Raw genomic sequence first — 10,092 nt, 5'->3', positions numbered from 1 at the left:
AAAACTTTGCATTTCCCTTGCACACCCCTGTACGTATCAGCTCCTGCCACAGCACCGCAGCTCAGCCGCGGCCGCTGGCGCGCGGAGGGCACCGGGAACGGCCCAGCTCCCCCGGGATCGCCGGGAACGGCTGCTCCGTGCTGCGTCCCTGCCCACAGGCACGGATTCTTCCTCCCCTCTTCTCCACGCTCCCGGAAATGCAAAAGCGTGTTTTAATCTGTGTATTCAGACATTTCCATCCCAACTGTCAAACACTTCAGAGTGTTTCTAGCAGAAACTGCACTTTTATGTATAAATATAAATAAAAATTCGGCATATTTACACCTCGGCAGGACCCAGGCACATCGCTCTCAGCTCTGTCTGCATCACTACAGGAAAAAGGAAATACAACGCTCATTTTCAGGAAAAGTGACACTTTAACAGCAGCTTTTTCGCCCCCAGATGTTTCAAAGTTCTCCTCTTGGATCGCTTTCTGAAAATACTGGACAACATAAATAATTTCCGTACAGTTTTCAAAAAGCAGTTCTCCAGGTCCCAGTCCCTGTGCCGAAATGGAAGGGACACACTTGTCCACCTGCGCGGGGGTCTCCAGGACTGGTACATCAGCGCACCTGCCGGGAACGGGAGAAGAAAGCCTCCTCTCCTTCTACAAAAAGTATTAAGCAAAAAGAAAAACCAACCTACAGAAAAGTTTCGCACATCTCATTGCAAGTACAAAGAAACGATACGCAAATTCATACACATTTATGTCGAAAAGCTGTCCACGGAAACAGCCGAAGGAAAAGACACATACAGCCAGTTAAGACTGGAATTCGCATCCTACTTCATAGCAGCCACCACCTTCACCATGACTTAAGTTTCCTTCCTCCAACTTGTTCTAAAACTTTCAGGCACAAGTCCTGGCATGGGACGTTAGCACCCAAACACCTTACACACTAAAACCTCAACTTACTTCACAAACTTATTTTTCTTTTTTTTTTTTTTTTAACATATACGTATATATACACACTTTACTCTGTGCTCTCCAGACAATTTCCATTCCCAATATGCAGAGTGATAGCTTAGTCCCTGTTGCAAACCAGTCTTGACTGTTTCTCCAGGACTTTTAACTCTCTGATCTAAGGTCACATGAAAAGATTTGCAACTATCCAGTGTTAAACACACTCCCTCTCACACACCCCACACACAGATTAGCCAGCGTAACTGTCGTGCCGAAGGGATTTGGCTGAAACGCTTTCTTGACACACAAAGGGATGAACAGAAACACACGAGAATATGAGCAAAGGTGGTTCCCTCCCGCTCAGCTCCAATTAACTGCAAAAATGGACCCAACCGATTTTTTGCTGAAATCCGATTTCAGTGTGAAAGCTCACAGTCCCACGATGCACTTTATGGGCATTTCACCACTCTGGAAGTGAACGAAAAACGAGTCCAACACATTTCCTCCCCACCCAACACAGAACAGCAATGGAGTTCTATGATTTCATAAGGCATATTCATCTTCACTGAGAATCCAAGCACGACCAAGAATCCTGCCAGGTCGTGCGATCCTGTAACTTCATCTTCATCTATCCAACATCTGGAAATTCCAGGATCTCCCGTGCCATTCCTCAGGCGGAGCAATCCCTGTCACAGTAGGCATTTTTTATTTAACACAACAGCAGGGCTAAATAACAAACCCCTCGGCAGCTGGACCTCTGTCTTTCAAAAAGAGGGACACACAAACGACCAGTTTTTGCAGTTCTCTGGCTTTATCCCATAACCTGCCTTTTTACAATATCTCTATATATAAATTAGGAAGAGATAAAGCCAACGACTAACTGCAGCGTTCATGAAAAAACGTCAGTCCGTATCAGAGAGTCTCTTCTGCTCGGGGATCACTGAGGTGTGAAGGTGAGAATCATCCAGCTGATGACGAAGTAGAAGAGGAAGATGGGGTACACAACAAGCGCCTTGCGGTTCGGGGGCTGACTGTCTGCCAGGAAAGCTGTAGATGCTGGTGGAAAAGAAAAACACTTGGGCACAAAGCTAAAAGTTTAAGATCCACTGCAGGTGTTAGCAAGTTTTAACTGGGATCTGCGTTACAGTTATGTTGAAAACAGAGTAATCCGTTGCTCAATACCAACGGTCTGTAATCACCAATTAAAACTTTCTTTAATCAGCATTTATCTTTCTGTATGATAATGTTCTGTAACAAGAGCCAGACTCACAGGCTAAGAACAAGACAAATAAAGCAAATGCATCTGTACGAAATCAGCACTTTCTAACAGCATTTCTAACCGATCACACAAGGAAATACTCCGTAGCCTCACACGGGGTTCGATATTAAATCATCGTCCCTCTGCCAAGGGCAATTTGCACATGACCACGAAAATCAACAGAGGCAGAGGCTGAAGCTCTGCCAGCACAAGCACTGGAAGGACTGTATCTACAACACCTCAGCCGCCCAGGAAACACCTTCAGCCACAGTGTCTATTGGCTTGACCCAACGGAACGCGGGCAGATCCGTGGTCTCGAGCATCCTGCTACTCGGTGCACGCACCAAAAGGTACTCACCTAGGGTTGACCAACCAAACATAGCTACGACCACGACGAGACGTATAATGAAGCTGACGGTCCCAGAACCCGCCAGCAGCACCAGCCTGCACACCAGCATCGCGACTGTCAGGGGCAGGACACAGTAACCCAGCACGCACAGGCTCTGAAAGAAGGATCTGGAGAGGCAGAAGCGGGCAAAAGGCAGTCAAACCGAAGCGCTGCCGAAACGCCACGCGTGGCAGCGTTCGAACGGCTGCTAAAAGAACCAGCACTCACATCGTTCCTCCGAGAAGCTTGGAGTTTAGCGTGATGACAACGGCACCAAACCAGATGATGACAAAGACCTCGGCAAACTGAGGTCCTCCATCGTCTTTACTGTCTGCTGATCCACCCTGGAGCATCCTGTTGTGGGGAACAGACAAACGGAGTCATTAGCAATCGATGACTTGGAGTAGATGACAGAATAGGAGCCCAAAACATTGATCCCCAGTTAGGCTGCACACCGATCATCTTTCATCTGTTTTCTTATTTTCAGTAGTATCCTCCATTTTGTATAGGAAAGAAAAACAATTGTGGCTCAACTGGGGGCGTTTCGGTCCCTTTGTTTACTTGTTTTGAGGGCTGTGTAAGCATTTAGAGGAGAATAAAACCACAGACAACAGGCTAAAAGACAAAAATTGAAGTATCAGAAGTTTGGTAACCTATCAAAGCAGGCAGTGTAGAGCATGATAAACCACATAAGCCTTAACGAAAGCTCCTAATACCTACAGGATACAAACAGCACAAAGCCTGGGAAAGCGAGCAGGCATTGATTTGAATATTTAGATGACACTGTCTACTTCTGCCAAAGCTTTACCAACACTTTACCGAATGGTTTCTGTACACTGAGCACACAGAACCACAGAACGGTTTGGGTTGGAAGGGACCTCAAGGATTATCTCGTTCCAACCCCCCTGCCATGGGCAGGGACACCCTCCACTACACCAGGTTGCTCAAAGCCCCATCCTACCTGGCCTTGAACACTTCCAGGGATGGGGCAGCCACAACTTCTCTGGGCAACCTGTGCCAGTGCCTCACCACCCTCTGAGTGAAGAATTTCCTTCTTATCTCTAATCTAAATGTCCCCTCTTTCAGTTTAAATCCATTGCCCCTTGTCCTATCACTACATGCCCTTGTAAAAAGTCCCTCTCCAGCTTTCCTGTAGGCCCCTTTTAGGTACTGGAAGGCTACTGGAAGGTCTCTTGGGAGCCTTCTCTTCTCCAGGCTGAACAGCCCCAACTCTCTCAGCCTGTCTCCACAGCAGAAGTGCTCCAGCCCTTGGATAATCTTCGTGGCCTCCTCTGGACCCGCTCCAGCAGCTCCATGTCCTTCTTGTGTTGGGGACTCCAGAGCTGAACACAGTATTCCAGGTGGGGTCTCACGACAGCAGAGGAGAAGGGCAGAATCCCCTCCCTCGCCCTGCTGCCCACGCTGCTCTGGATGCAGCCCAGGACACGGTTGGCTTTCTGGGCTGCCAGCGCACATTGCCGGCTCATGTTGAGCTTCTCACCCACCAGCACTCCCAAGTCCTTTTCCTCAGGGCTGCTCTCGATCCATTCTCTGCCCAGCCTGTACTTGTGCTTGGGATTGCCCCAATCCAAGTGCAGGACCTTGCACTTGGCCTTGTTGAACTTCATGAGGTTCTCGCAGGCCCACCTCTCCAGCCTGTCAAGGTCCCTCTGGATGGCATCCCTTCCCTCCAGCGTATCCACAACACCAGACAACTTGGTGTCATCTGCAAACTTGCTGAGGGTGCACTCGATCCCACTGTCCATGTCACCAACAAAGATGTTAAACAGCACTGGCTCCAGTACTGACCCCTGAGGAACACCACTCGTCACTGGCCTCCACTTGGACATTGAACCGTTGACCACAACCCTTTGAGTGCGACCATCCAGCCAATTCCTTATCCACCGAGTGGTCCATCCATCAAAAACACGTCTCTCCAGTTTAGAGACAAGGATGTGGTGTGGGACAGTATCAGACGCTTTGGACAAGTCCAGGTAGATGATGTCAGTTGCTCCTCCCCTATCCACCAATGCTGTGACCTCATCACAGAAGGCCATCAAATTAGTCAGGCAGGATTTGCCCTTAGTGAAGCCATGTTGTCTGTCACCAATCACCTCCTTATTTTCCATGTGCCTTAGCACAGTTGCCAGGAGGATCTACTCCATGATCTTGCTGGGCATAGAGGTCAGACTGGCCTGTAGTTCCCCAGATCTTCTTTTTTTTTCTTTTTAAAGATGGGGGCTGTGTTTCCACTTTTCCAGTCGGTGGGAACTTCAGCAGACTGCCACGACTTCTGAAATACGATGGAGAGTGGCTTAGCAACTTCATCCGCCAGTTCATAGCTCCACCTCGATTAGCTGACAGATGTCACCAACATTTCCATGCTGTCCCCGGCAGATCTGCACACACACGCTCCAGCAGAGCTGCGGAAGCTCCTGGGAGCCACCACCATCTCCCACCTATGAGCTACTACAGCAGCCCCTCTTTTTCCATTGCTTCTCCAGGACACGTAGCACGTACACTGCAGCTCTTAGAGGTTTTGGCTGCAGGTTAGGGCCAGAGTCGGCCGAACACATTAGAATCAAGGACAATGTGAACCAGGATACCTTCCAGTAAAATCCTTCCTCAGATCGGGGACTAGGAAGAGTTCACCCCTAAATCTAAAGACGAGAGGCCCTCATGGGCTTGAAGTGTCACAAACACATTTGATAAGGAAACCCAAACAGGCAGTGTTTGCAGAAGACCAGAGAAGGATCAGAGGAACCTGATCTCAACACACGTATTCAGAAATTTTTAATTCCTCTTTTCTCCAATGTAAAGATAAAAATGCAAATCCGCCCACTCTGAGTACTTACAGTGCGAGCGAGACACAAAGCACCAAAGGGCCCCAAAGATCCCCTGCAGGTAAAGGAAAAATAAATCATAAATATCACAGAATGATGCTCAGTTCCATTTCCTGGCAGTAATAAAGCACTTCTTCCTACTCCCGAAGGATCATTTTCCATATCACACATCCTTATAATTTTCTTATTTAGCATCTTACGCCATGTTCCATAATACAATTCATTCCAAAACAGCCAACTGCTATGACTATTTGTTCTACATATTCTGGCATGTGTTCCCCTTGTCAAGAGCTCTGGTAACGCTCTGATATTTCGTCCTGGCTGCTCAGCACTCTACAACGACAGAAGAAACGCGGAACAGACACTTCCGAATCCCTGTTCCACTGAACTCTTCCTTTTCCCATGCAGGCAAAGTCTGTTGGTAAACAGCCTTTGAAGATTTTGAAAATCTTCTCATACGTACAGTCTCTGAGAAGCGTGCTGCTCTTCTTCGGATACATCACATGGACAAATTTCTTCCCAACGGCCTTCAGGTCCCTCATCTGAAACAACGGAGTAAAACTAACTCACTCCTCCACAAAAATTGCAGATCACAACCAAAAGCAGAGACAGAAGCAAAGAAGTATCGATGGTAAATCCAGACAGGATCCAACCAAAAACTTCTGTAGCCTCCTCTGCAACAAGCAATGCCTACTTTTTCTATATTCCTAAACCACCACAATATTATATCCTTTAATAACACCCAACTAAGAAAAATAACTTGTTTGCTCCTCTCGGAAAAGAAAAATTAATGGGAAATCCTATTAGTCAGGGAGCTTTATCCCACGCTCCATCTGAGGCCTCTGCCCTCGCAAAGACTTTGAGATTACAGAGAAACTTTGGGGCCATGATTCAGGTATTTTTTGACCTGCGAGGATTCACGTTACATGGCTAGTTCTGAAAAAGTACCCCAAACCTACGCCGAAGTACAAGTCAAGTAGAGCTATGCAAAAATAGAGTTTTCACACAACAGTCGGCCAAAGGTATCAGCAAAACACACGTTTTACACAGGCACAGACTCACAATAGTATCCTTAACGGGCTCATCCAGTGTGGAGTAGTCTTCATCAGGAGAGCGAGAGCCAACGGGAACAGTAATCTCCCCTTCCACTGGAATATCTTCAGATATGGACACATCTGCAAGACCTGCAAACTAAATGTTTTTTAAAACTTTCAGAAAAGAAGAACCACCAACCAGCTCATACTCACTCCAGGTGTTTTTCAGCCGGGTTTAGGAAGAGAACAACTGCTCAGGACTCAAAGACACAACACTTGAAGAACACAGCCAACAAGAGAGCCCAGCCCTCACCTGCCTGCTTCCCACAGCTCGCGGTCTAACGAGCTGAGCACACGTGCACGAGCACTCCTGTTTCCTGCAGGAATTCCCACTGACCTGCTTCCAGTCCCCTATTCAGCCAGCCAGAGCTGAGAGAGGCAAAAGCCTTGTTTGTGGTTTGTGGAGTGCCCGACGGCCCCAGCCCGCTGTCTCTCACGGACTCACCAGGAACCAACTCCTGAGAAACCACCGACACCGCCGCCCCAGTGCCGAACGTCAACAAAACGGATCTTCTCCGGCACACGGAGGGTTAAAGGGCTGGAGTTACCCGAGACGGGAGCAAACAGAGAACAGCCCGACCAGTCCCACCAGCCCCACGGTAACCTCCAAGGGCAGACCGGGCAGGCAGCTCGGGGGGAGCGGCAGGAGCCCGGCGGCTCCCGGCCCCCATCCCTGCCCCTGCGCCCCGTGCGAGCAGCGGCCGCCGCGGCCCCCAGCCCCGCTCCCGCCCCTCTCCTGCTTCGGAGACGGAGCGCCGAGCGGCCGCGCACCCCCGCACTCGAGCGCCGGCGGCACCGGCAGCCCAGAGCGCCCGCAGGTCCCGCGGCGCCGCCGGGCGCTCTCCGAACCGGCACAGGCCGGGGCGGGCCGCGCCCCCCGCCGCAGCCGCAGCCCCCGTCCCGCGGCCGAGCGCCGCCGCCCCGCCTGCGCGCTCCGCGACCCGCCGGGACGGACCGGAGACGCCCGCCCGCTGCCGCCGCCCCGCTCACCAGCGGCCCCCCGGCGCCGCTCCCCTCCGCCGCCGCCATCTTGGCTGCCTGGGCGACGTGGAGACCGTGCGCGCGTCATCACTGCGCGCGGCGCCCGTCGCGCGTCACGTGCCGCCGGCGCGTCCGTGGCAACGCCCGGGGCCGCCTCCCCGCCCCGCCCCGCCCCGCCGGCAGGGGGCGCCCTCGCCGCGCAGGGCCCGTCTGGCCCCGCCCGCCGCTCCCGGTCCCTCTCCCGGTCCCGGTCCCGCTCCCGGTCCCGGTCCCGCTCCGCTGCGGGCTCCCCCGCAGCCGCGGGGCGTTCTCGGCGTCTGCCGTGTTACACGGAGAGGCGGGCCCCGGTACTGAGCGCTGAATGGACCCTCTCCGTTAGCGACCGCCGCGGGGGTCCGCGCCCGCCCCGCAGGGGACACCGCTCCGCCCCGGGGGCTGCCCGCGCCCGGCGCCGCAGAACTACAAGTCCCGGCAGCGACGGAGCGGCCGGAAGCGGGGGTCGGGCGGGGCGGGGGTCTCCGCCAGCCGAGCGCTCGGCGCAGCCCGCCCCACAGCAGCGCGGCCCGGCGCTCCCGGGGCCGGTGGAGGCTCCGCTCGCCCGAGTCCTCCCGGGGCAGGGCCGGGGGCGGTGCCCGCCGGGGCGGCGGCATGGTCGCGGAGCGGGGCGCCCAGGGCGGAGGGAGGGCGCCGTAGCCGCGCGCGCCCGCCCGCCCGCCCCGCAGCGCGGCGGTGCCGGCAGCGGGAGGAGCGGCCGCCGCGGAGCCATGGGGCACCCGCCGCTGGAGTTCAGCGACTGCTACCTGGACAGCCCCGACTTCCGAGAGCGGCTCAAGTGCTACGAGCAGGAGCTGGAAAGGACCAACAAGTTCATCAAGGAGGTGATCAAGGACGGCAACGCGCTCATCGCCGCCATACGGGGTGAGCGGGGCGGCGGCGGCGGCCGCGGGCAGCGGGAAGGGACGGGAAGGGCCCGGGCTCCGCGTCCTGCCCTGCCCTTCAGCGGCGGTGCCAGCCGTGTGCCGTTCGGTGCCGGTGCCGGAGGTGGGACGGGGCTGCTCTGGGGCTGCCCCGGGAGCAGCGGGGCGCCGGTGCCTCTCCGCGCGGGCTCGGGGGGATTTCTCCGTCGACGCGCCCTGCAGACGTGTTTCTGGGAGCCACCTTCGGCTTGGCTCCCGCACAGCCGCCTGGCAGCTGCCGTCATGGCCGGGGGGGGCTGGCAGCCCCCGGGCAGCCCGCTCTGCCCCCGCCGCGCCCGGGGGTCCGTCCGGAGCTGCCCCAGCGCGGGGGCGGCTCAGACTCCACCGTCCGGGCGAGCCGGGCTGGCACCGCCGGCTGGCAGGGCACCGGCTGCGCAGGGCACCGGTGGGTGCTGGACGCTGCGCAGGAGCTCGCCCAGGCACCGCCGTCGTTTAACGAGAATAATCTCGTGTTTGGGGCCGCCGCCTGGTTATTTTGCTTCACCGAAGCGCGGGCGGAGGATGGCCGGGGCAGCACAGGTCACCTCGTCACCCAGCCCTGCTCCCTGGGGTGGCCCGCTGCGAGAGCGAGAGGGCTCCATCCAGAAATAGTCTTTATTCTTCCTTTTGTTGTGGTTTAATGTGGTTTGGGTTTTTTTTAACAACGATGAGAATTTTTTACAATGAAATGTACGTTTCAGTGTTGACTTTAAGGGAGTTGCTTGCTCAGAATTACGGAGTGGGACCATCAGAGGTACCTGGAGCAGGTTGTGTCACCAGAAACCACACAGTGCTGCGTGTGTAACGCTTCACCGACTTTTTTTTTCCTCCAAGAGCTGTAGATGTGCTTTCCCTGTGTTTTCTGTCACATCTTCTCCGCTTTTTAAAATGTACATTAAAATACAGCCAGAGCGTATGACAGCACAGCAGCTATGCACGCCGCGCTTCCGCCGGGCCAAGTGAAGACAAATAAAAAAATCCGCGGGGCAGACCCTGATCATACGCTGTTTTTCTTGCCAGCTGGTTGGTTTTTAGCTGGTATTAATGGGTTTAGCTGCTGCCCTTTTGTTAAGAATCATTCAGAGCTTCCTTGTTAGCAAGGCCATGGCTGCAATAGCCCGTGTTTGCCCATCTGGAAAACAGTGAAGACAAAGCTAATACGACTGAAACAGCAGACGTCACAGGGCTGTAAGGCACTCAAATGTACTACAGAAAAATCCCAAATCTCTGCTCAGTCCAGGGAAAAACAAACAAACGAACAAAACACCAAACACCAGAGGGATTTTAACAAGCCTGCTTGTTAAGGTAAATACTTGTCTCTTTCTTCATCGCTTCAATCAAAACCATTTCCCTTTTTAGTGTTTGTAAACTGCAGTGCTGCACTCGGGGTGGCAAAGTAAGGGGTTTTGCTGGGTCAGCAGACCCGTCCCAGCCAGACTGGCGAAGGAGGAAGGCGAGAAGTAGAAGGAAACTGAACACACCCAGGCAGCATGGATAACCCCCCAGAACCTAGAGAACCTCAAATTTCTTGCCTGAAATACTGTGGGGGTGGTTTTGTGCTTGGAAAGTGCAGCTGAGCCAGGAGGCAGGGGCGTGGGCTGGGGCCGATACCCCCCTGGGCTTCCATCAGCT

At 53.9% G+C, this 10,092-nt stretch overlaps 2 protein-coding genes across 2 annotated transcripts in view; one reads left to right on the top strand and one right to left on the bottom strand.

The window, feature by feature from the left end:
- Positions 1 to 687: 687 nt before the first annotated feature.
- Positions 688 to 7,560, bottom strand: YIPF6 (Yip1 domain family member 6). Its single transcript, XM_086619577.1, has 7 exons — positions 7,514 to 7,560; positions 6,492 to 6,620; positions 5,893 to 5,971; positions 5,442 to 5,484; positions 2,815 to 2,940; positions 2,557 to 2,714; positions 688 to 1,996 (listed from the first exon to the last, which is right to left on the bottom strand). Exons 1-7 carry the CDS (start codon positions 7,550 to 7,552, stop codon positions 1,878 to 1,880), a joined length of 693 nt encoding a protein of 230 aa, XP_086475703.1. The 5' UTR covers positions 7,553 to 7,560; the 3' UTR covers positions 688 to 1,877.
- A 707-nt stretch (positions 7,561 to 8,267) lies between these two features.
- The window catches only part of OPHN1 (oligophrenin 1), a 58,661-nt gene continuing 56,836 nt past the window's right edge, over positions 8,268 to 10,092 (top strand). Inside the window, exon 1 of the mRNA XM_086619958.1 lies at positions 8,268 to 8,422. Within this exon, the coding sequence (XP_086476084.1) occupies positions 8,269 to 8,422 (154 nt within the window). The 5' untranslated portion in view covers position 8,268. The remainder of the gene's footprint in view (positions 8,423 to 10,092) is intronic.

Source organism: Tauraco erythrolophus, chromosome 13, assembly GCF_009769465.1.
Source record: "Tauraco erythrolophus isolate bTauEry1 chromosome 13, bTauEry1.pri, whole genome shotgun sequence".
Lineage (NCBI taxonomy): Eukaryota > Metazoa > Chordata > Aves > Musophagiformes > Musophagidae > Tauraco > Tauraco erythrolophus.
This window is presented reverse-complemented; position numbering and strand designations above follow the sequence as displayed.

What these genes read in the sequence shown, in the direction of transcription:
- YIPF6 (XM_086619577.1), bottom strand. Translation starts at nt 7,552, where the DNA reads ATGGCGGCGGCGGAGGGGAGCGGCGCCGGGGGGCCGCTG. An exon ending in AAGCTTCTCGGAGGAACGAT is followed by an intron (nt 2,715 to 2,814) that starts GTGAGTGCTGGT and finishes CTGCCTCTCCAG; the next exon opens with ATCCTTCTTTCAGAGCCTGT. An exon ending in GTTTGGTTGGTCAACCCTAG is followed by an intron (nt 1,997 to 2,556) that starts GTGAGTACCTTT and finishes CTTTTCCACCAG; the next exon opens with CATCTACAGCTTTCCTGGCA.